The 26,706-nt window shown below is 40.2% G+C and overlaps 1 protein-coding gene across 4 annotated transcripts in view; it reads right to left on the bottom strand.

Annotated features, from left to right (window-relative positions):
* The window catches only part of PDE4DIP (phosphodiesterase 4D interacting protein), a 279,980-nt gene that overhangs the window by 210,976 nt on the left and 42,298 nt on the right, over window positions 1–26,706 (bottom strand). For all 4 annotated transcript variants that reach the window (XM_021003403.2, XM_021003385.2, XM_021003377.2 and 1 more), the window contains exon 2: window positions 3,702–3,757. In XM_021003403.2, coding sequence (XP_020859062.2) covers window positions 3,702–3,729 — 28 coding nt within the window. In that variant the 5' untranslated portion in view covers window positions 3,730–3,757. The remainder of the gene's footprint in view (window positions 1–3,701; window positions 3,758–26,706) is intronic.

The following is a 26,706-nucleotide window of genomic DNA, read 5'->3' on the forward strand; positions in this document are numbered from 1 at the left end:
TTAAGCATCTATCATGCTTCACAAATAATCAAGCAAAGTACTATGCTAGATGCTAGGGGTATGTAACTAGCAAGGGAGAAGACAATGGAGAAAAGATGTGTATGCCAAAGGGCTCAACCAGTAACAATGGATAAAAATCGCAGAAAGGGAACTTTAGGTTTGAAGCAAAGAAAAACTCTTGTTAATGACAATCAGAGTCAACTCAACTGGAATAGACTGCTTCCAGAAGTAGAGAAAGCCCCTTCACTTCAAAATCTTCTAACAAAGCCTGGACGAGCCTTTGTCAGATACACTATAAAGGAAATTGAATTTAAGTAGGGATTGGGCTAGAGGTCCCTTCTGACTCTGACATTCTGCAGTTCTATAATTCTGAGGAAAACCATGATATGAGGAACAGCGGGATACACAGAAAGAGAAGGCCTGGATACAGTAACAACTGCTAGCATTGATGTAGCACTTTGAGTTTACCAAGCATTTTACATATGTTAACTCACTGGATCCTCATATCAGCCCTGTGAAGTAGGTGCTATTAATATTCTCATTTTACAGATGAAGAGATTGAGTCTGGGGGCTGTGAGGGGACTTGCCCTGCTAGGGTCACACAGCTAGGAAGTGTCTAAGGTCCAATTTGAACACAGGGCTTCCTGACTCCAGCCTCAGTGTTTTGCCCACTGGATCACCCATCGGCCTCCTTAGGAGAAATTTGAGAAGAGAGATCACTTTCACATGAGAGAGAGAAGAAGGATTCCGTGGCAACGGACAGAGGAATTGGAACCCAAGGTGGGACACAAAGGGATGAGACTTCATCAAACCGCAATTATAAGTGGCAGTGGTAAAGGGTCTGTTCCAGGAATGGCAGACAGTGTGAGCAAATCTTGAAGATGGGAGATGATAGGACGGGAATTGGATAGAGAATAGCTGAGTTTGGTTTGACCCTAGACGCAGGGGTGGGGAACCAGCAGCCTTGAGGACACATGTGGCCCTCTAGGTCCTCAGGTCCAGCCTTTTGATTGAGTCCAAGTTTTACAGAACAAATCCTGTTATTAAGGGGATTTGTTTTGTGTAGTATGGATTCAGTCAAAGGGCTGCACTTGAGGACCTAGAGGGCCACATGTGGCCTTGGTTCAAAAGGCTGCACTTGAGGACCTAGAGGGCCCTGTGTGGCCTCAAGGCTGTAGGTTCCCCACCCCTGCCCTAGAGTATTACCAAGAAGAATAGCATGAGATAAGGCTAGAATATAGGTTGGATTATGGAAGAAAGTGAATGCTAGGATCTGGAAGTTCTTACTTTATTCAGAAGGCATGGGATGGGGGAGGGCCACACACACACACAAGTTTTTCAGTTGAGGGCTTTCACAACACGTGAGAGCTGGAAGCAACCTTAAAGACAATTTTGTGCAACACCATTCCTTTACAAATGAGGAAAGTAAGTGACTCACCTGAAGTTACTCAGCCAGCATCACTACCATAAAGAACGTGCTTGGGCACGGGGCAGCTATTTTAAGAAACACCCAGAAGGGGGTGCAGAAGTGTCTGAGATCTGTTCATCATCAATGCGACACCCGCTGCTGGATTGACCTTGGCAGGAGGGAACAGGGCAAGGAGGCTGGCTCAGATGAGAACAGAGAAGGGGGTAGAACTGAAGAACAGGGGAGAGAAAAGAGGGTAGATGGGCAGGAAGGATTCCATTTTTAGAATTTGAGCTGGGGGTTTTAAAAATCTATTTATGCTATGGTGCTCCCTATAGAGAATGAGAAGTGGGGTATAAGGGATGTCCAGGACTCACTGGTGTATGCTGAGTCACACCCCTCCCCAGCACTAAAGTGGCAGGGGCCACTTTCCAGAGCCACACACTGAGCAAATCTACCGATGGGGAGGTGGGTACACATCCATAGAACACCTCCTGGGATTGTACTGCTCAGAGCTGGACCAAAACTAATCCTACCAAGAGAAGTCTGGACCTCCAGGGGCATGCAGAAGGCCAGAAGCTAAAGGGATGGTGACCACAAGAGAAGAGGTCTACTCTGCTCCCTAGGGTTCAGTAGAAATGGGGCACTCACTGGGAGAAATAGAGATAGGGCAGAGGGGTTACAGATCTAATGTAACACCCTCTGGCTTTAAGAAATGAGAAAGAGAAACAGAGTTTTTAAAGCTGAATGAATCAATAAACTTAAAAGCAGGGTGTCTTTAGTTCCTGAGTGCTTTAACCAGTTCAGTTGTTCCTGACTCTTCATGACCCCATTTGGGTTTTTCTTGGCAAAGATACTGGAGTGGTTTGCCATTTCCTTCTCCAGCTCATTTTCCAGATGAGGAAATTGAGGTGAACAGGGTTAAGTGATTTGCCCAAGGCCACATAGCTAGAAAGTATCTGAGGCCAGATTTGAACTCAGGTCTTCTGACTCCAGGCCTCGCACTCTATCCACTACAAGACCTAGTTGCCCCAGACAGAGTAGGCCCTAATTATTTGTTGAATTGAATCTCCTTTTTTTTTCCATAAGCACAAATCGAGAGCCTTTGCCATGGACACAATTTTTTTTAAAGAAGCAAATACAGCCCAAATATCAATTGCTAATAAACTACAAGTCTGCTCTCACCATAATTCAACTAAAATCAGATGAATGCTGAAGACCCTGAGGAAAGGCTGATGGGACAAATAAGATTCTGCATTCTCATCAACTCTCTATTCTTCCTCACAAATGACGAAGAGACATCCATTCGTTCAACAAATGGGAGAAAGCCTAGTATAGCGGAAAATACAATGGCTTTGAAGTCAAATGACTTGGGTCTGAGGCCTAGAGCTCCTATTTATAGCTGTAGGATTCTGGGTGACCATTTAATGTCCTGTGCCTCAGTTATTTTACATGTAAAGTGAAAATAATATTTGTACCACCTACCTAACAGGGCTATTATAAGGATCAAATGAGACAGCACAGGTAAGAGCATTTTAAAACCATAACACATTTGTATAAAGTGAGCTATTTCTATGAGCCACCATGGTCTGGTGGAGACAGCCATATATTTGGGGTCAGAAAACCCAGGTTTGCATCCTGGCTTAGCTATTTCCTCGCTCTCTAACTCTGAATGAGTCATTTAACTTATTGGAATATATTCCCTGTCAAAAAAAATGAGAATAATACTTACCTAACCTAACTCCCAGGAGAGTTGTGAGAAAAGTATGTTTTAAACCTTAAAGCATTATAGAAATGAGATCTGCTAATATTTAACAGACCTTTCCCAAGCACCAAATAGTATGAAACCTGGTGCCGGGAGAAGAGTATCAGTCAACTGTTTTAAGTGGTTAGAGCACTAGAACTGGACAGAGTCAGGAAGACCTGAGGGCAAATCTAGTCTCAGATGCTTACAAGCTGTATGACCCTGGGCAAGTCACTTAACCCTGTTTGCCTCAGTTTCCTCATCTGTCAAGTGAGCTGGAGAAGGAAAAGGCAAACCACTCTAGTATCTTTGCCAAGAAAACCCCAAAAAGGGTCACAAAGAGTCAGACATGACTGAAATGACTCAACAACAAAAATGAGGGTAATAATAGCTCCTACTTTGTTGGGGTTGTTTTATGGATAATATGAGATAATATTTGTAAGTGCTTCAGAAACCTTACAGCGCTAATGTGAATGTTAATGATGATGTCAAAAGTATGGATAACAAGGTCATAAGGAACCGAGAGGCAAGTGCTTATGTCTTTCTTACCTGCTACGTGACTTGTTCTGGGCACCATTTCTCCATCATCCTCCAAAAAATAATCCCTGTAGGGAAAAACAAACAGCTCAGTACTTACCTATGGCCCACAAGGCATTATATCATCTTTTTTTTTATCAATTTTTTTTAAAATTGTTCACACTAATATCCTCCCCATTAGAATCCTGCCTTAAAGCTTAGAACTTATAATCCTATCTTATAGTTAAGCAAAACAAATGACACATTTGCTAGGTCTGAGAACGCATGCTTAATTCTCCGTCTGTAATCCACCGCCTCTCTTACCAAGAAAATGAAGGTATATGCCATTAGTTTTCTGGAGTCAAAATTTGTCCTTGCATTGATCTGAGTTTAGCGATCTTTCAGCATTGTTTTCCCTGACATTTTTGACGTCATTGTGGTCTTATATCACTTCATCCTAGTTTCCCAGGATTTCTCTGAATCTTCCTATTTTCTGTTTCTTACCCGGCTTAAATAATCCATCACTACAAATTATTCAGCCACTCCTCAAGCAGAGGGTGTCTGCTTTGTTTCTGATTTTTTTTTCTATCAAAAAACTGTTGCTAAATCATACTGGTTTATTATAGGATCTTTCTCTTTCTGTATGGCCTCTTTGAGGTATATATGTCCACTACTGGTAAAGATGGGTCAAAGAGTCTATCACTATTGTAGGGCACTTCCAAAGTATTTTCCAAAACAGCTGGACAGCTCTCACCTTGGTGTGTTGATGGGCCTATATTCCCACAACCCTGCCAATATTATTCCCATCTTTACCAAACTCCACAGCACACCAACACTTCAGAATATCACTAGTTCTAGTGTTAAAAAACTTTTCTGGCATATACACACACACACACACATACACCAGAGACACATATGTACCGTTATCCAGTTAGATATCTATAATCAGCCTTCATACCATGCTGAAGCTGCGAAGCCAGGTGAAAGTTTATTTAGTATAAAAACATCATTTCTATCTAACAAAGATTAGTAGTCCAGAGACCAAGTAAGAACAACAGACCTAGAAGTATGACACAGCTTATCCCATCAGGGGCTCATCTAGGCCCTCTGCTTCCCTTTCTTCTCCCTTAATGACCTATTAGCCATTTTCCTAAAAAAAATAATAAATTCAGAGAGTGTATAAGATAAAGGTCAAATTGCTGCTACTCACTGACTGGTTTGGCAAAAGGGATTAATGGGGGTGAGGATAATTTGGGAACTGGTGGAAAAGGATTGCCTCCCTCTCCTCCAAAAAAGAAAAAAGGAAGAAAAAAAGGGACATTAAAGTATTTCCTTTAATGTAAAAAACAGAAAAGAAGGAAGGACAGGCAAGGAGGATAGCTTTGAAAGTTACATGTTAAATTTATTATATATGTAAGAGGAAAAATAAGCTATATACGATAGAGCTTCATAGTTTCATGTATAATTCTATTTTTCTGATCCATTCAATATATGTGAATGTTCATTTTATTTGGCATTTCTAAAAATTTTAATTAAGACAACATAAAATCACACAAACAGACTTGGTGGCAAGGAGGCTACAGAATTGCTTTGTATAAATTGTGGGTAACTTCATTTTTTCCCCACTTTTATTTCTTGCTCTTTCACACACACACACACACACACACACACACACACACACACACACACACACACACACACCCATTGATTTTATGAGTGATGATACACCTCAGCAAAGATGGCATTAAAAAAGTCAGGATATTGCCTCACTAACAATCAGCTTTGAAGACAGTTTCCAGGAATGCATTACCTCTAAAAGAAGGGGTCGCATAAATGCGTACTCCCATGAGCACTGGAGCATCATGGTCATAAGTGAGAGAGAGAGAGCCATCAGGTAGCTCTGGGGCCTTAGACTAGTTATTTCAACTTTCTAGGCCTCAGTTTCCTTCTCTGTAAAATGATGGGTTAGAGATGGCTTGTAGACGCTTCTAGCTCTAAAACTTTACAGCTCCATATTCTAATGGACATTTAACCAAACCAGCCATTAGACCTTTCTCCAAGGAGCTCAGTAGCTTTCATGCTCTCCAGACATGACCTCACTCACTGCATCTCAGGTTATACATTATAGATTGGGTGAATCTGCACAAAGTATGACTGAGTGTGGAACATATGGTCAATGTGGATAGAAAGCAGCCCTATTGGATGCCTCTCTGCTTCTGTACCTACCCCAACTTGCTGCTTACCCAATGTCAATCAATAAGTATACTGTAGGGCAAAAAGGTCAATTCAGATGGATGTAAAGTGAACAGAGGTATGAGTGGTTCCTCTGGGAAAGGGAGGAAAATCACTTTAGCTCTATTAACGGCTCAGGTTTCCTCCTCCCTTGTGCCCAGAGAGTAGGGCTATCTCAGCTGCTCAGGAAGATCCATAAGGAATTTAATGCTCCCTAAGGGAAGTAGATTTGAAGTGGGAAAATAAGGGCTGTATATCTACAAGCAAAATTTTCTGCTGATCTAATATGTGAAAGAAAATTGGAAGAAACATAGAAACCAGTCCTAGTCAATTTGACTGGGCAGGCATTTAATTACACACCTACCTTTAAATTAAACAAACAAAAAAATTCTGAACAACCCAATGGTCAACCACAATTCTAGAGGATTCATGATGATGAAACATGCTACCCACCTCCAGATAGAGAGCTGATGGACTCAGGATGCAAACAGGCTTTTCTTTAAAATTCAGAATGGGGAATTTGTTTTGCTTTGACTAATATATGTTTGTAGCACTTGTGTGTGTGTGTGTGTGTGTTTTCAATGGAGGGGGGGTGAGGAGAGGGTGAAAGAGAGAGAGAATGTGGACCAGAACATAAAATTTAAATTTAAAAATTAACTGTCTATTGTATCCTAGGCCCTGTACAGAGGAAAACAAAGACACAAATAAAACAATCTTAGCCCTCAGGGAACTTACATACTATTGGAGCATATGTATGTAGATATGGGATATGCAAAACAGGGAGAGGGTCTGCACCTGTAATTTCATTAGTTCTATAGGAAACACCCAGGTGAGGAATCTCCCTCCGCCAGTACAGGTTGGCACTTTCTTCGAAACTCATAGTATAAGAAAGTTAACTAAAGCAGTAAGAGGGCCCAGGATCACGTAGATAAAATGGGTCAGTAGCAAAACTTGAACCCAGATCTTCCTAGTACTGAGGCCAGCTCTCTACTAAATCACAACAGTCTTGTATTCTATGTATATAGCACACAAAGCAAAGTAATGGGGGTGTGGAGGAAAACCACTAACAGCTTGGAAGGGTCAAGAAAGGCTTCCTCTAGCTGCGGTACAAAAATTGCACTTTCAAGAAAGGTATGGATTTTATTAGCTGTAGGTGAGGAGAGAGAGAATTCAGGCAGGGGGTGCAACAGGGGTACATCACATATAGGGCACAGCAAGTGGACCACAGATAAAGCCAATTAGGCTCGGAGAGCTACCTCTTCCCCTAGTTCCTCCCCTCAACCTCCATATTACATACAGAGGCACACACACAAATGCCAGTTCTGTATTTCTAGGGCCATCCTGGAAGTATCTAGGGCCTTGAGGAACTCCGTACGTTAAAAGGATCATTAAACAATAAACAAGCTACTTTAAGAGGATGTTAATTTTACTTTTTTCACTTAATTTCTCCTTTTTTAAAATAGTATTTTATTTTTTTCCAATTACATGTAAAGACAAATCTTAACATTCAATTTTAAATTTTGAGTTCCAAATTTTTCTCCCTCCCTCCTCCCCAAGCTGGTAAACAATTTGATACAGGTTATATATGTGCAATCATGTAAAACATATTTCTCTATTAGTCATGTTGTGAAAAAAAGAAATAGATCAAAAGAAAAAACCACAAAAAAATTAAGAAAGTGAAAATAGTATGCTTCAATCTGCATTAGTTCTTTCTCCGGATGTTTCACTTAAATTTTCTTGCTTTTTTTTGGCAACATGGCTAATATGGAAATATGTTTTACATGACTTCACAGGCATAATTGATATCATAGTGCCTACCTTCTCAAAGGGTGGGAGGGAGAGGATTTGGAACTAATTTTTTTTTTTAAGAATGAATGTTAAATAAAATCCATTTAAAAAAAAGAGAGAGAATGCTTCATCTTCCTAGTCCCCTGGGTTTGAAACTTCTGGAGAAATGCTCCACTTTTTCCTCTCCTTCACCTCCACATACTCATCACATGCTAAAGTCTTGTCAATTCTACCTCAACAGCCTATCTTGAATCTGTCTCTTCCTCTCCCTTCACACAGCAAAATGACCACCCTGGTTCAAGACCTCATTTCATCTAACTCGGATAACTGCAACAGCCTTTGATCAATCTCCCTGTTTTCAAGCTCTCTCCTCTTCTCGATCATCTATTCCAACACCTGTCTGACCATGTCACTCCCTAGTGCCTCTAGGATCAAATACAATTTCCTCAGCCTATGTTTGCTTTTTATTTTTATTTATTTTATTTTTGATTTATGGAATAAAACAAGCATTTCCACAACAAAAGAAAGATGACTGTACATGAAGCTGCAAATCTACTATGTACAACTTGCTATTCCTTTTAAATATATAATAAAGTTATTATTTAAATTTCTTTTTTTTCCCTTCCCACCACGCTACCCTAGAGATGGTTACCATTAGACACAAACATGTGTATGTATGTGTGTGTACATATATATACACACAAACATATATATGCATATATATATACATATACACATGTTGTGTGTGTGTGTGTGTGTGTGTGTGTGTGTGTGTGTGTGTGTGTAAAATCATGCCACCATCTTCCCAGAATACACCCTCAGCTCAGGTTTTCAAGCCTTTCACAATCCGGCTCCAGGCAATACCTTCCATAAGCATAGTTCATACTACTTTTAAACCGGCCAGCTTCCTGTTTCCCACATTTGGGGCCAAATATCCTGTCTGTGGGCCCTTAGCCCATCCACTGTGCCTAGAATCCCCTCCTCACTTTTTGCTTCTTGGAAACCTTAATTTCTTTCAAGATTCAGCTCAAGTCCCTCCTCCTACAGAAAGCCTTTCCTGATTGTCCCCAGTTGTTAAGGCTCTCCTCCTCCTCCTTCTCTTCCTCCAATGATTTTGGATCTCCTTGCCCAGATGTATCACGGATCCCCCAAGAGAATGTAAGGTCCTTACCTAAGGGCAGATGCTGTCCAATTTTTGTCTCTGTGTCTCTATTGCCTAGGGTAATGCTTTGTTCATGGTGAACACTTAATGCTTGTAGAATTGAATGCCTAGCATGTCGGAACAAAGTTAGAGTGCTGGCCATGGCTACCAAAAAACACCTGGCGGTAGGTAATGCACGTCTCTGAGCCATTAAGCAGCATCCAGGCCTGGAAAGTTGTTGCAAATCTTTGTCCTCTCTTCCCCTATTTGAGCATCCCAGCACATGCAACCCCAGTAACGTCCTGTAAAGCAAACCTCACTTTATTGTGCTTCAAGATATTACGGGTTGGGGGGGGGTTGGTTTTTTTCCAAATTGAAGATTTGTAGGTCCAACAGGCCTATCAACCCCATTTTTCCAACAGCATGTGCTCACATCATGTCCCTGTATCACATTTGGGTAATTCTCACAATATTTCAAATTTTTTCATTATTATTTTATCTATTATGGTGATCTGTGATCAGTGATCTTTGGTGTTACTATAGTAATTGTTTGGGGGCCCTATGAACACCACCCATATAAGATGGTGAACTTAATTAATAAATATTATGTGTTCTGACTGCTCCCTCTCTGCCTTCCTCAGGCCTCCCTAATACCTGAGACATAACAATACTGTTTTTTTGCTTTTTTTTTTTTTTGCCAGGCAATCAGGATTAAGTGACTTGCCCAGGGTCACACAGCTAGTAAGTGTCAAGTGTCTGAGGTGAAATTTGAACTCAGGTCCTCCTAGCTCCAAGGCCAGGTCTCTATCCACTGCACCCCCTAGCTGCCCCTGAGACATAACAATATTGAAATTAGGCTAATTAATACCCATACAATGGCCTCTAAGTGTTCAAATGAAAGGAAGAGTCAATCGATGTGGCAAACTTCATTGTTGTCCTATTTTAAGAAATTGCCACAGCCACCCCAGGCTTCAGCAGCCACCACCATGATCAGTCAGCAGCCATCAACATGGAGGCAAGACCCTCCATCAGCAAAAAGATTATGACTCACTGAAGGCTCAGACGATAGCATTTTTTAGCAATAAAATATTTTTTACCTAAGGTACATACATTTTTTCAGGCACAATATTATTTCACACTTAACAGACTACAGTATAGGGTAAACATAACATTTATATTCACTGAGAAACCAACAAATTCACACAGTTTGCTTTTTTGTGATATTCACTTTGTTGCAGTGGCCTGGAAACAAACCCACAACATATCCAAGGTATGCCTGTATAACTACTGATTCATTAGGGTATCTGGATCTTATGTGTTAATTGAACATGACAGGTCTTCATCCCGGCCCCTCCTCTATCTTGATTTTGTTTTCCCTTTGAACAAGTGAATTTTCCATTTACCCATAATAAACTCTGTCCTTTTACTTTCTCACCATTTAGTTAATATCAGCAACCCACCTCTAAGGAATGCCACTCACTAGGCCGCTGCCAAACAACTTTTCCCGGTTAATTCTGAAGCACTAATAACTCTTCACTACCCTCCCCCAAATAACTATGTAACTGTGGACCAGTGTGTGCAAAGGGATGCACTTGAGGACCTAGAGGGCCACGTGTGGCCTCAAGGCCGCAGGTTCCCCACCCCTGGTCATGACTATTTGCAGTTACACATTGTACCTACTGGTTAATCATTAAAGGTAAGCTCACCAGTAGGAACTCATGAGTTATAATTTTACTAGTTCAGATGAATTGGGTACCCTTGAATCCAGGGGTGGTAGCCATCCTCTGAGGAAGCATCCCAGAGAAGGGTGCTACAGAGGGAACATGTCTTAGTCTTCTTTGTGTCCTTGTATCACCTAGCACAATGCCTTCATGTAGCATGTACCAGATGCTCAACAAATACTTGTCGACTGAATCTGATAGAACCTCCCATTCCCTCCAATTGTTTCTTCTACTACACAAAGGTTCTTAACCTTATCCTTTACTGTGGATCCCTTTGGCAGCCTAGTAAAGCCTAATACTCCTATGATTTGTTGCCTACATTAATAATCGAAAAAATGAAAAAATTCAATTTCAGTTAAAAGTTAATGAAAATAAGATGTAATTTTTTCCCATCCAAGTTCCCATCCTAGATTCCCTAAAATCTACACAAAGGAGTCTGTGGACTCCAGGCCATGCAGTCTTGCTCTACACCATCCCCTATACACACACTTTGGCATCTGCTCAAACATAACCACTGACAGAGAACTCACCATCTGAAAAGGCAGCTCATTCTATTTTTGGAAAGCTCTAATACTTATAAAAAGTTATGTAAGTTTGTAATGGTCTCCCTAAGTTCTAAGTTCTTCCTTATATATACTAAACAGAAATCTACCTCCCTTTAACTTGTACAAACTGGTCCAACTTTTGCCCTCTGGAGCTTTGGAGAATAAGTCTAATCCCTCTTCCATATGACAGCCTTCAGATGGCTTGCATCATGGAATTATTCCTTATTGGCATGCTTCCTTGCAAGATCATTTCTCAGCAATGTGCTTTTTAAAAGCTAATATCATAGCCAAGAAAATTAGGAACAAATTATGTCCAAGCCCACTTGAGAGAGGTCTGTGAGGACCTGGGGACCTTGATCCTAGTTTTTCTAAAGGATTTCTAAAACAGTGGCTTCAATCTCAAGTAAAAATGGGGTCACTAAATCCTACATAACAATCATGGGCATTATGAAAACTGCATATTAACATTATCTCTGTTCTATTGTATTTTTATTTATTTTGTCAAATATTTCCCAATTAAATTTTATTTTGGAGTGTTGTGCCCCTGCAGGCTGCATATTTGACACCTCTGTTCTTGAGCCTTGTATATTATACAACCAAGTCATGACATTCTGTGCAATACTTTGACTTTAATTGTTTTTTCTCAAGTTTGGTAATACTCTGCCAGTCCTTAAGCCTTGTCTTCTTCTATCAACATATCTTCATATAATATGGCTTTGAATCTCTTCAACATAATCATCCTCCTTCAAATATACTCTAAAAGTCAAAGAATAATGGATTTAGGGCTGGAAGGGAGCTTAGTGGCCAACCAGTCTGACCTACACCTGGAAAAGAAGCCATTCCCTACTATACCTAACAAGTAGTCATCTAGTTTTTGTTGCAGACCATTCCAATCTTGGAAAGCTCTAATTCACAGGCAGTTTTTTCACTTTTACTCCAATTCTCAATTTGCTTTTGCAGTTTCCACCCATCGTTGCTCTTTGTTTTGCTCCCTGGATCCTTACAGAACAAGTCATAGCTACATGGTCTCCATCATTTTTTTGAATCCAATCATTCTCACTAGCTATCATCCTGTATTTCTCCTTCCCTTCATGGGAAAATATGAGAAAGCCATCTATGATCAATATTTCCACTTTCTCTCTTATCACTCAATTCTAAGCCCAATGCAATCTAGTATCTCATCTCATAATCGGACTGAAATTGCTGTCTCCAAAGTTACCAGCAATTTCTTAATTGTCAAATCCAATGGCCCTTTCTCAATCCTCATCCTTCTTGACCTCTCTGCAACCTTTGACATCATCAATCACCTTCTTCTCCTCAGTACTCTGGTTTTTGTGAAACTGTTCCCTCTTGGTTCTCTTCCTGCCGGTATGACCATTCCTCAGTCTTCTTTGCTGGATCTACATCCAGGTCATGCTCACTAATCATGAGTGATCCCCAAGGCTCTGTCCTGGGATCTCCTCCTTTCTCTTTCTATACTATCTTGCCTGGTGATCTCATCAGCACATTCAATTATCATTTCTATATAAATGATTCCCAGATCTATATATCTAACTTCTTTCCTTACCTCCAGTCTCATATCACCAGCTATCTTTAGAAATCTTGAATTAGATGGCCCATAGGCATCTCAACCCCAACATATCCAAAATTGGACTCATTGTCTTTTCCCCAAAACCGTCCTCTCTTCCAAATTTCCCTATTACTGTCAAGGGAACCACTTCCTAGTTACCGTGGCTCAATATCTAGGTATCAAACTCAACTCCTCACTCACACTCACCTCATATATCTAATTGCACTGCCTGTAAGCATTGCGTTTCTTTTTTTTGCCAAATCTTGTCATTTCTACATTTACAACATATCCCATATCCCTTTCTGTCTTTTCATGTGGGACCCACCCTGGGACAGGCCCTCATCACCTCCCACCTAGACTATTGCAATAGTGTTCTGGTTTGTCTGCTGGTCACTTGAATCTATCCTGTACTCAATTGGCCAAAGTGATCTTCTAAAAACACAGGTTTGATCGTATCACCATTTGCCTCCCCTCACCCCAACTCCAGTAGCTTTCCATTTCCTCCAGGATCTAATATGAAATCCTCTATTTGTCTTTCAAAATCTTTCACGAGCTGGCACCTTCTGACTTTCTCAGTCTATACTCTATGATACAGCAACAATGGCCTTCTTGACCTTTGTTGCACACGACACCCCATATGCCAGATATGTCTTTCCACTGGCTGTGAATACGTTTCCTCCTCACCTCTGCCTATCTTTAGGATTAGGATTAAAGCCCTACCTTCTGCAGGCCCTTCCCCATCCTCCCTCTAACCTAACTCCTGGTGCCTTCCCTCTGAGATTGCTTTTAATTTATACTTTATATATCTCACAATATAATTTTTTTTTGCGACGATATTTCTGCCATTATAGTGTGAGTTCCTTGAGGCAAGGGCCGTACTTCTTTTCCTTATATTTGCATTCTCAGTGCTTAGTACAATGCCTGGCACATAATAAGTACTTAATAAATACTTGTTGATTTTTTTGGCTGCTATATTACATTGTCAATTCATATTGAGCTTTAAGTCTAGCAAAAACCCTGTTTTTCTCCCAAATTGCTGTTTAATGATGCCTCTCCAGTCTTGTCAATGTCCCTCTTACAATGCAGCTGAAGATGATTCTTCGTGTGTCATCTGATCGGTGCAGAGAACATGGCTCATCTGCCTTGATGTTTCTACCACTGTCCTGATACTTTCATTATTGTCAAACAAAGGCTCCCAGGGGTTATACTTCTCAACCCACTGAAGGCCTTTGATGCAGTCAGTTATAAGAGACCACTCTGAAAACTCAAGGGGACATGACATCATTGTAGTTCCCAAAGGAAAAACAACGGAAGTGGGTTCTCATTTGCTTTCAGAACCCCTGCTTCCATGATGCTGGGGGTGAGTGGTGAAAGTAGCCCAGCTGTTCATTTGTTGATTTTATCCTACTCCTTCCACTTCTGAGCGGGTGCAAACTGCTCTTGAGGACTCCTCCCATTTTTCTTTTTGACCTTTACTTCTTCTTCCATTTTCCTCCTCTTCTCTCCACAACTCAAAGCTACACATGAATTTGGGGGTGAGGGTGGAAGTGGGGTTGGGATTAATATAATTTATCACTACCTTAGCAAACTTATTTGGAATAACTAACTATAATAATAATAATAATAATAATAATAATAATAATAATAATAATAATAATGTTCGGTACACTGCATTCCCTGAGCGAAGGCTGCTGGGGGCTGAGCCAAGCATCTTCCATCTGATCCTAAACAACCACTTCAATCTATATCAGCACAAGGCATCCTCCACCTCCTGCTGCCAGCCAAGTCTCCCAACTGGGATGTTGAGAACCTCTAGTGCAAAGAAGAGAAACCCTCCCTTCAACTTCAGGTCTCTCATCTCCATCTGCACCTGTCCTTTAAGAGTAGAGAAATAATGCCCTCCACTCAATGATGAACATTCTCATATGTGGTCAAACCCTCCAAATCTCAGTGGCTTTGACCTCCTATAGATTGTCATCCAAACCTCATTCCATACCCACCCCCTACCACCCAATTCCTCATTCTCATCCCCCTCAACTCTCCCACTTCAAAGTTTCATCCTAACTCTACCCAGCCCTTCCAATGTACCCTCTGAAATGCCTCTTTCATAGGCAACAAATTTCCTTTCATCTTAAATCTAGTCATCTCTCACTCCTTCAATTTAGTAGCTCTTACCAAAATCTGGCTTATTCCTGATGACACAGCCTCCCTGGCCACTTTTCCAGTACTGGATATACCTTCACTCATTCTCCTGGGCTCACTGGTCAAGGTGGGAGGAGTTGGAATACTTCATGTTCCTCATTGCCACTTTCAGGTTCTCCTCCTTCCATCGCTAAGGAACTTCTCTTCCTTTGAGGTTCATGCTATTTACATCTACCACCCAGTCAAAATCCTGGTAGCTGTTGCCTACAGATCCCCCAGTCTCCACATCATTCCCTTTGCTCAATGAGTTTGATACCTGGCTTACAATTTTTCTCTTCTCCCCATCTCCTGCCCTCAAGGTTAGAGGACTTCAACACACATATTGATTCTCCCTCAAATACCCTAACCACTCAGTTGTTCAACCTCTTCACCTCCCATGAGCTACTCCTTCACTTTACCTCAGTCACACACAAAGACGGTCATACCCTTGATCTTGTCATCACCTACAGATGTACCACATCTATGTTCAAGAATTGTGAAGCCTAGAAAAAGCTGGGAAGACTTATATGAACTCATGCAAAGTGAAGTGAGCAGAACCATGAGAACACTGGACACAGTAACAGTAATATTGTAAGGATAATCAACTGTGAAAGACTTAGCTACTCTGAACAAGACAATGTTCCAATATAATTCCAAAGGATCTATAATGAAAAATGCTATCCATTTCCAGAGAGAAAAATGATGAACTCAATACAGATTGAGGCATACTTTTTACTTTCTTTACTTTTCTTTTTTTGTCTGTGTTTTCTTTTACAACATGACTATTGTGGAAATATGTTTGTATATGACTTTATATGTATAATCTATATCACACTGCTTGCCTTCTCAAAGAGGAAGGAGAGGAGGGAAGAGGGGAAGGAGGGAGAGGATTTGGAACTTGAATTTTTTTAAATGAATATTACTTTTTTTTTACATGTAATTGGGAAATATTTAGCAAAATAAATTTAAAAAAATTTTTTTTCAATTCTGAAACCTGGCTGTTCCACAAACAAGCACTCCACCTCTCCTCTCCCAATATTTTCTCTGGCTGTCCCCCATTCCAGGGATTCTCTCCCTCCCTCCTCCATTCTAACTACTGACCTCCTTGGCTTCCTTTTAAGACCCAACTAAAAACTCAGCTTCTACAGGAAGCCTTCCCCATTTCCTCTTAATTCCAGGACCTTTCCACTTTTAACTATTTCCTGTTTATCCCATATGTAATTTGATTTGTATGTATTTGTTTGCACATTGTCTCTACCATTAGATTTGCAACTCGTTGAGGGCAGGGACTGTCTTTTGTCTCTTTGTATCCCCAGTGCTTAGCACAGTGGCTGGCACGTAGTAAGCATTTAATAAATGTTTATTGATTGATTGATAATAACAGTAGCTAATATTTATATAGTGCCTACTGTGTGCCAGGCATCATGCTACGCACTTTACAAGTATGATCTCATTTGATCCTCACAACAGCCCTGATATATAGGTGCTATTATTATCTCCTTTTTATAGATGAGGAAACTGAGGCAGAGAGAGGTTAAATGACTTGCCCAAAGTTACACAGCTAGAACCATTCCCAGCTCTCTATCCACCATGCCACCTGGCTGCCTCAGTTAGGTATTTTGGAATATAAAAAAATTGGATCAAATAAACCTTAAAAGGTGGGTCAGGAAAACAAATATTGAACTATGCTACATTTCCTAAACCCCTAAATAAAGGGGGGGGGAAGGATGTTCCTAAGCAGCCACTGTATGACTGAGAATCGTAAAAATCTTTCCACATGAGGGATGAGGAGGAAGGTAAATATTTAGGAAGATAGACTCCAGCTTAATAGTTATAAAATACTAAATAATAAATAATTCAATAAATAATAAATTTAAAGGAGTCTGTCTTCCTAAATGTTTCCCTACTTCTGTATAAAGTCCCAAAAGTTCTAAGTAAGCTTTAATAGATTAAAACTGCACTGAGACTTTGGGACATATTAGACACATATGTATGCATGTATGTATACACATAGAAATCTTAATCATTATCTTCTAGGAGCTTATCAGTCAAGAGTCAAGAGCTATTGGTCTGTGTATCACCAGAAATGAAATAGGTCTTTTTTGCTGTACTCAAAGAATCTCATTCCCCTTTTCTCTGCTCGTCTCCAAGCCCACGTAAATGTACAAGGGTTGGAAGCAGTGTGAGAAATGTGGCCTACTTTCTTCCTATGTGAAAGTTTGGCCTGGAGAGCTCCTGCATTCTAGGCTTTCACAAGCGATGCCTGTTCAGAAACAAAGACATTTTGAGCAAAGATGCCCTCAGGGACCAATTTCTAGGCTTCCATTTCTATTCATAACTTTCCAGTTTGATCTGCTCACTTGCTCTGGATTTTTCCAAAATTGTGACCTGTTGATGAAGGATTCTGGGCCATCCTAGACTCTGGGGGTATTGGTGGTTTCAAGATAGAAGGAGTGTTATATGCCTCTGAGGTGAGTTTCAAATTTAAATCCTGGCCTCAAGCAGTCAATCAAAAGATAGAAATTGTCTTCAATTTTGTGTTTGTCTCCTCAGTGCTTAGCACAGTGCCAGGTAAATAGAAAGCACTTAATAAATGTGTTTTCATTCATTCATTTTTTTTAAATGAACTGTTTACTGACAGGCACTCTGCAAGGTGATGGAGACAAAAATTAAACCACCCTTGCTCTCAAGTATAAACTCAACCATAATTCACACAGTTTGAAATTTCTTAATTTTTTTTTCTTGGTTTTTGCTTTTTGATGAGGCAATCGGGGTTAAGTGACTTGCCCAGGGTCACACAGCTAGTAAGCATCAAGTATCTAAGGCAGGATTTGAACTTAGATCCTCCTCATTCCTAGGTCAGAGCTCTATCCACTGCACCACCCAACTGCCCCATGAAATCTCTTGACAAGGTGATTTGATGGGCCTTTCTCCAAGACATTTGATGTCACATGACCACCTTGATCCATAGGGAAGGGGAATGGCAAACCCTGGCCCTCTCCTGAGACGAGCCATTCAAGTCACTTCCCTCAGCCCATACCAAGAGCCTCCAGAAAGATTCACTTGTTCCCTTCAGCCTTAAAATGGATTGCATCTCTGCCAAAAGAAGGTGGGGTAGTATAGTAGAAAGCACCCCGGATTTTTAATCAAAGGAACTGAGTTCAAATCCCAGGACATTTCCCCTATGGGCCTCAGTTTCCTGATCCATAAAATGGAAGAGTTGAATTAGATTATCTCTAAAGTCTCTTCCAGATCTAAACCTATGATCACAAGAAATACAGGAACAAAGGCAAACCTCAATAAAAGGGAAAAGACCAACAGGGATTCTTCTGAGGTTTTCCTTCCTTCACAGCTCTGTTTGCTCTCTTCTTATATTGTTTGTCAGGAGATGGCAATGGTAGCTTCTATTTTGTGTAGTGCCAAGTACCCCGTTTTGGCACAAAGATCACAATATCCTATATCCCAACACATTGAGGCAGAAGCAAAGGTTGCAGAGAGCAAGGATTTTATATAAATGTTAGTATAAATTTCTATAAATCAAATATAAATTTCTATAAAATAAATATAAATTCCTATAAATTAAATATAAATTTATATAAATCAAATCTGAATTTATATAAATTAAATATAAATTTGTATACATTTATATAAATGAAATATATATTTATACAAATTTATATAAATTAAATATAAATTTGCACAAATTTAAATAAATTAAATACAATTTATCTAAATCAAATATAAATTTGTGCAAATTTATATAAATTAAATATAAATTTATATTAAAATGAGCCTCCATTTTCTTTAGATGTAAGACCCATCATTACAACTCCTGGGAATTCCAATGCTTAATTGGTCAAGATTTGCCAAGCAGGGACAGATTCATTTGTTAGCCTTGATGAGCCAGTGTGCTCCCAGCTTGTCAACAGTACATTAACAATGCACTCTCCTCCAACACAGACAGCAATTATACCCTTCACTCAGCTCACTCTATTCATTGGGAGTGCCCAGGGCCAAATGAAGCACTCTGGGAGGCAGGTTTCTGGGTTGGCAATCTCTAACAGCTGGAAAGGGAGGCCAGCTCCATTAGCAATGGGTACCTGCAACATTCACTTTGGGGAAGGGGGGAAGGGAAGAAGGGGAGGGAGAATACTTTAAGACCTTCCTACCTCTTACATCAGACCTTTTGAAGAAGAAGGAAAAACAACTGCTAAAAGCAGACACGCAGACCCATCTTCCATGAGTAAACCTGTTCCCTGAAATAGCCCCTCTAGCTTTGATACATCAAGCATCTGCTCACTCCATATCATTATGTAAATTGCTTTGCTACCTTAAAGTCTTATGTAAATGTTAGTTATTATGAGATACTTCCACTTGATAATAACAATAACATCTCTCACCTCTACAATAGTCTAATGTTTACAAGTCCATTCCTTATATTACAGATATAGAAACTGAGGTACAGGGAGACAGAGTTGCCTAGACTCAAATATCTATCTATCTATAGGTAGGGAAAGGGATAAATATTTATTAAGCACCTACTATGTGCTAAGCACTAACAAATATTATTTCATTTGATCCTCACAAAAACCCGTTGGGTAGGTGCTATTAGTATCTCCATTTTACAGTTAAGAAAGCCAAGGCAGACCAAGGTTAAATGACTTGCCTAACGTCACATAGTGTTTATGGCTAAATTTGAACTTAGGTCTTCTGATTCCAGGAACTGAACTCTTTATACTACACCACTTTGTCTCCCACTTCACTTCTCTCCCCGAACTGCAGGTCCTTGTAATTTACTCTCCAACTCTGTTCTTATCATTCCTAACTGTGAAGGCAATTTACTTATTTTAGCACAAGCACTGGGCTTGTGCTCAAAAGATAATAACTGATATTTTATTTAGTGTTTTTACAATATGCAAAGCCAAACCTCTTACCTACATTATCTTATTTCAGCCACGTGTTAACCTTGGGAGGTACTACAGGGATCAGACCTATCTTACAAACAAAGAGATTAAGTGAGTTGCCCATGATCATACACTAGTAGGATTCTAATATAGGTTTGACAGGCTAGCACTAAATACAATTCATGCTACTGCCTACAGGATGTGGTTTCTAAATCCATCACTACTTCTGACTCCTTGACTGAGCTGGGGAATTCAATTATCCCTTCAATGCCTCAACTTCACTATCTGGAGAATGGGAATAATAAAATCTATTCCCTAGAATATAAGATTTCATTGTTAACATCTTCTTAAAGCCTTTGCTGACTTGAAGTGAGATTAAAAATATGAAGTGCCACATGAACGAATGAATAAATAATAAAGTACTTTGTGTCAAGCAGAGCAGCTAGGTGGCATAGCGGATAGAGTACTGGGCTTGGAATTAGGAAGACTCGTCTTCCTGAGTTCAAATCTGGCTTCAAAGACTTACTATCCATGTGACCTTGGGCAAGTGACTTAACTCTGTCTGCCTCAGTTGCCTCATCTGTAAAATGAGCTGGAGAAGAAAATGGCAACCAACTCCAGTATCTTTGCCAAGAAAACCCTAAATGGGGTCACGAAGGGTCAGACACAACTGAAATGAGGCAACAACACGTCAAGCACTATTCTTGGCATGTGTAACATTATATATTTATACTCACCCCTCTGTTGACTGCTGCTAAGCAATCCAGTATCTTCCATTCTACCTTTAAATTTTTCATCTTATCACCCTGGGTTATACTCTCTTTCTTCCCCCATGGATCTTTTTCATGAGCCTCTAATGTTCTGTACATATCTCAGATTCAAGGATTTCCAGTTTAGCTTTGGCTTTGGGAGTGTCTAATTTACCACTTCACAGTACATCGTCAGTTCCTTTGCAGGAAGTCTTATTCATTTCTATTTATTCCCCAAGCATCTAGTGCAGTATCTTGCACACAGAGACCAAGAAATGATTGTTGAATTTAATTTGATTGCGTTCTCCTCTTCCTTACCTTTTAAATCACATACTTCCCTATGCCTGAAATCTACTTTTTTTTTTTTTAGGCAATCGGGGTTAAGTGACTTACCCAAGGTCACACAGCTAGTAAGTGTCAAGCATTTGGTTTGAGGCCGGATTTGAACTCAGGTCATCCTGACTTCAGGGCCAGTGCTCTATCCACTGCGTCACCTAGCTGCCCCTGAAATCTCCTTTTTGTTCTTTGCCTGATAAAGCTTTATTCATCATATAAAGCCAAATCCTTGAAATCCTTGCCGATCTTCCTGGTTGATCATTCAATTCTTATATAGCACTTTGTTTTGCAATACTCTAATGCATTTATTACATAATAGCATCTATTATACTAATGTTGCAACTTTTCCCCTTATTAGGCTATAAGTTCCATGAGGGCAAAGGGGATAGCTTATCTATTGATCCAAAATTAGTTAAATAATCAGATGATGCAAAAGGTCATTAATGGATGTCAACCTAGAGGGAGGTCTCTTGCAGCAAGCCTCAATAACCTGTCCTCATCCCCATGTCAACATCTTTATCAATGACTCAGGTGAAGCTAGTGAAGGTATTTCTAGCAAATCACAGCAAACACAAAGCTGGGAGGAATACTCAACCCACTGGATGAGAGTTGAGAACCCAAAATTCCCAATAGATTAGAATGATGGGCCAAATTTAACAAGATAGAATTGATAAGAATAAACCTAATATTCTATATCTGAGGTCAAAAACCAAGTGCACAAGGGGGGAAGGAGGAAGGGAACAAGCATTTGTTAAGTGCCAGGCCCTGAGTTAAGCACTTAACATATATTATCTCATTTGACCCTCACATCAACCTTGTGAAGTCATGTAAGATGGAGCTGTTTTGGCTCTATCTTTACAGTTTGTGTGGGGGCCATCTCCACGCATCCTGATCCCATTGGACCCAGATGGCTCCAGAGTAGATAGTGAGGCTGGTGACTTTGCACAGCCCTCCCTCACTTAAATCTAATTCACTTGCAAGTCATGGCATCATCTCCCTGATGTCATAGTCCTCTTTGAAAATGAAAGACCAATAACAACGGTTTGTGGAAAGCCAGTCTGGAGGTCTTAGTGGACTGTAAGATCAGGTGCTGCTGTTTGTCCTTCATTCTTGATGAGGACCATGAAATCAGGAAGGTGATGGCATGCAAGCTCAGTATGAAAGAACAGAATGCCACGACGACCAACAACAAAAAACCCTACTGCAATCTCAGCCAACATGAATAGAGACACGTTATTCAAAACGCGCCCCGGTCATCTCACATCTGGAACGTTATATTCAGTTCTGAGTATTCTATTTCAGAAATAACTTTGGCCAACTGAAGTGCATCCAGAGGAAGGAGACCACAATGGAGAGAGAAATGGAAACTGTGTCTTACAAGGATTGGTTGAAGGAACTGAGGTTGTTTAACCTGGATAAGAGAAGAGGGGGAAATAATGACAGCCATCTTCAAAGATTTGAAGAGTTATGAAATGAGAAAAGGAATAGATTTATTCTCTCTGGCCCCAGAGACTGGAACTAGGAGCGGTGGGTGACATCACAGAGTCAACTTTTGACTAGAAGTAAAAAAAACTTCTTTTCCAATTGGACCAATGCCAAAGTGGAGGTCTACTCAGGGGATAAAGGATTCCACCTCATTAGAGGCTGGCCAAAAGAGGATGGCTACTTCAATAGAGGATGGGCACTTTTGGATAATCCTATCAAAGGAATCTTTTTCACGTATAGATTGGATTAGGTGGCCTCTATGGTCTTGTCTACTCCAAGATACTACAATTTTTATAATGCATGGGAGTTTAAATCGTTTTTTCAGTCATGTCTGACTCTTTATGACCGCATTTGGGGTTTTCCTGACAAAGATACTGGAGTGGTTTGCCATTTCCTTCTCCAGCTCATTCTACAGGTGAGGGAACTAAGATAGACAGAGTAAAGTGACTTGCCCAAGGTCACACAGATAGTAAGTATCTGAGACCAGATTTGAACTCAGGAAGATAAGTCTTCCTAATTCCCAGCCCAGCACTCCATCCACTGTGCCACCTAGCTACGTGGGAGTTGCAGAGAGCTAAATTTCAACTTCATATAATTAACTTCCTAACAATTAGAGCTGTTTGAAAGTGGAATGAAAGGCGGTAGTAGGTTCCCCATCACCACAGGTCTTCAAGCAGAGGCTTGACAAAATAATTACTTGTCAAGAATTTTATAGCAAAGATTCCTGACCGGGCATGGTGGCACATTGCCTGTAATCCTCTAGGAGGCAGAGCTGATGGAATACTTGAGTTTGAGAGTTTTGAGTTGTAAGAAGGTTAAAGCTGATTGGGAGTCCACACTAAATCTGGTGCTGAGATGGTGACCCCTCGGAGCAGGGCACTGCTGGGCTGCCTAAGGAGGGGCAAAGCAGCCCAGGTCTGAAACAGAGTGAGTCAAAGTATCCACTGCATTAGGGTCAAGCCCATGAATGGCCACTGAACTTCTAGCCTAGACGACAAAGGAAGGACCTAGTCTCAAAAAAAAAAAAAAGATTTCTATTTAGGTATAGGTAGAGCTAGAGGACCCTAGAAAGCCCCTCTGAGATCTCAGATTTTATGACTTCTATGAATTAAACATTGTATTCCACCTGGCACAGTACGGCTACAATGTTTAGTTCATACAAGTCACAGAATCTGAGATTGGGGTGTGCTATTCAAAGTGAGTTATTATTATTGTTGTTATTATTATTATATATTCCAAGGAAGCTTCATTCAATTCTGTTTTTACAATCTATTAATATAATTAGGGTTGTGACTCAGTTCAACATTCATCCAACAAATGAGGATTAAATAGCACTTTAAGAATTACAAAATATTTAAAAAAAAAAAAGAAAAGATAGACTCCTTTCTCCTTTGGCCACTGTGGTCCAGGTCCCTGACATTGGGCAGCTAGGTGGCACAGTGGATAGGGCACCAGCCCTGGAGTCAGGAGGACCTGAGTTCAAATCTGACCTCAGACACATAACACTTACTAGCTGTGTGACCCTGGGCAAGTCACTTAACCTCATTGCCTAACCAAAAAAAAAAAACAACCACAACAACAACAAACAAAGAATTACAAAATATTTTCTTCATGACAACCCTACTAAGCACATAAGCTCAGGGCAGGTAGGTAATGCAGTGAATAGAGCTCTGGCCCTGGAGTCAGAAGGATCTGAGTTCAAATCTCACCTCAGACAACACACTAGCTGTGTGACCTTGAGTAAGTCACTTAACCCCAACTGCTCTTCCCCCCCAAAAAAAAAAACCAAAAGAAACTTCATAAGCTCATGTGTTTAGAGTTGGAAGAAACCTTAAAATTTATTTACTCCAGTCCTTTCATTTGACAGATGAGGAAACTGAAATACAATGAGACTAGAAGGACATCCAGTGGTAGAACTGGAATTTGAACCTGGGTCCTTTCACACCAAATGTGGCATTGAATACTCCACTACTCCAGGTCAATAGTCTCTTTTAGCACCCTAAAATATTGGAGTAGATGATCCCCAAGGTTCTTTCTAGCTCTAACCACTCATCTTTAGGAAACTGAGGTCCAAAGAGTTGACATGACTTGCCCAAGGGCACACAGTTTAACTAGGTAGTGGCAGAACAAGACCTTTAATTCACCATGTCTCTAGAGGCAGTGACCTGGATTTTCTCTGACTTCACTTGTATTGAATTTTTTTTTAAATCAGAAACCATCTTATTAAGTGTTTAAAAATCCAGATTAGAATTTTATTTTAAAAATATTGATAAATTTCATTTAGAGGCTATGTGTGTGTGTGTGTGTGTGAGAGAGAGAGAGAGAGAGAGAAAGAGAGAGCGAAGGAGAGATCGAAGGAGAAAGAGAGAGAGGAAGAGAGGGGAGGAAGGAGGAGGAAGAGAGAGAGAGAGAGAGAGAGAGAGAGAGAGAGAGAGAGAGAGAGAGAGCGAGAGCACACAGACAACATAACAAAGCAGCACAGCAGAAACATCATCCAGGGGAAAGAACTCTACCTCTGGAGTCAGAGGACTTGGATTCAAATCTTAGTTTCCTCAACTGTAAAATGAGGGGTTAAACTGATGGCCTCTGAGGTCCCCTCGAGCTCTGTATCTATCATCCTATGGATACAACCAGGACATCTGGGGACCCCACCGGATTTGGGCTCAGGAGTGGGGAGTAGAGACTGAAGAAATCTCTAAGAGCATTTTGACTAGTATAAATACCCAAATTAACTGCAAAGGACCTATGAAGGAAGATATATCTGAATCCAGAGAAAGAACTGATAAATAGAAAGTGTATATATATATATACATATATATATTCGATAATATGCAAATATATATAAATTTATTATAAAATTGAAATATATAATATTATTTTGTATATATGATATGTAATATAGTAATGTGTAATAATAGAAATATATTATAAATTTATAAATAAATATATAAAACTGATAAACAAAAATATATATATATATATATATTATATATATATATATATATATATATATATATATGCACACACATTTGTGTTTAATGGTAACCATCTCTAGGGTGGGAGAGGAGGAAAAAAAGGAAAGAAAAAGTTACATGATAAATTTATTATATATATAAAAGGAATAGCAAGTTGTACATAATAGATCTGCAGTTTCATGTGCAATCACCTTTTTTTTCTATTCTACTGTTATGGAAATGCTTGTTTTATTTCTTAATTGATTTCTTAATTAGTTTCAGAATAAAATAAATTAATCTTTAAAAAAGAGTCAGCTGAGGAAAAAGAACTGAGCAGAGAGCCCTGCATTGGGAGCAGAAAGAGAGAGCACTATGTCCACATATATGTATCCGAGGACCTGGGTTTGAAAGCCGTCTCTATTCTTGACAACTGTCATGATCTCCTGAGGAGAAATTTTCCCTTGTTTGCAATTTTATCTGTGGCCAGTCCCATCTGGAAACTCACTCACTCATTTGCTCCAGGAAAATTGCCCTGTGTAGAAGCAAAGTGGCTACTCACACCGGTGATCAAAACAGCTCTTCCTACTATCTTCCCTTCCCTCCACTCTCGCTCTGGGCCCAGCCTCAGCTGGATGACGAAGGAGAAACAGAAATCCTGTATTGTTCACTTGTGGCTCAGTTGTCTGACTCTTTGTGAACTCATTTGGGGTATTCTTGACAAAGATACTGAAGGGGTTTGCCATTTCCTTCTTCAGCTCATTTTGCAGATGAGGAAACTGAGGCAACCAGGGTTAAGTGACTTGCCGAGGGTCACAGAGCTAGTACTGTCATCTGAGGCCAAATTTGAGCTTGGGTCTTCCTGACCCTACCCCCAGCACTCTACCCATTGCACGACCTAGCTGCTCCATAGCAGAAGTCCAAACTCTCCTAATACGTGAGAAAGAGTCAGTGAAGTGGAGACTAGGAACACAGGAAACCCTCAGGGTCTTAAGAGTTTCAGAGAACATGGAAAAAGGTGGCTTATTTCTTGTGCACACATAGAAGCCTAAATCTATGGAAAATAAAGAGAAAAAGTGGAGGGAGAATATTCCTTCCTGGCTGCAAAGGGAAGAACCAGTTCAAAGACAGCTCTCCCCCCTATCTGGAATGCTCTTTCTCTTCCTCTCCAACCACTGACCTCCCTTGGCTTCCTTTAAGTCCCACCAAAAATCCCACCTCTTACAAGAGACCTTTTTCGACCCCTCTTCATTTCAGTGCTTTCCTGCCTTTGATATTTATTCTGTACATAGCTTGCTTTGTATATATTTGCTTGCATGTTGTCTCCCCCATTAGACTGTAAGCTCCATGAGGGCAGGGACTATTTTTGCCTCTTTTTGTATCCCTGGTACTTAGCACAGTGCCTGGCACATAGCAGACTCTTAATAATTATTTT

Source organism: Phascolarctos cinereus, unplaced genomic scaffold, assembly GCF_003287225.1.
Source record: "Phascolarctos cinereus isolate Bilbo 61053 unplaced genomic scaffold, phaCin_HiC Scaffold_5;HRSCAF=322, whole genome shotgun sequence".
Lineage (NCBI taxonomy): Eukaryota > Metazoa > Chordata > Mammalia > Diprotodontia > Phascolarctidae > Phascolarctos > Phascolarctos cinereus.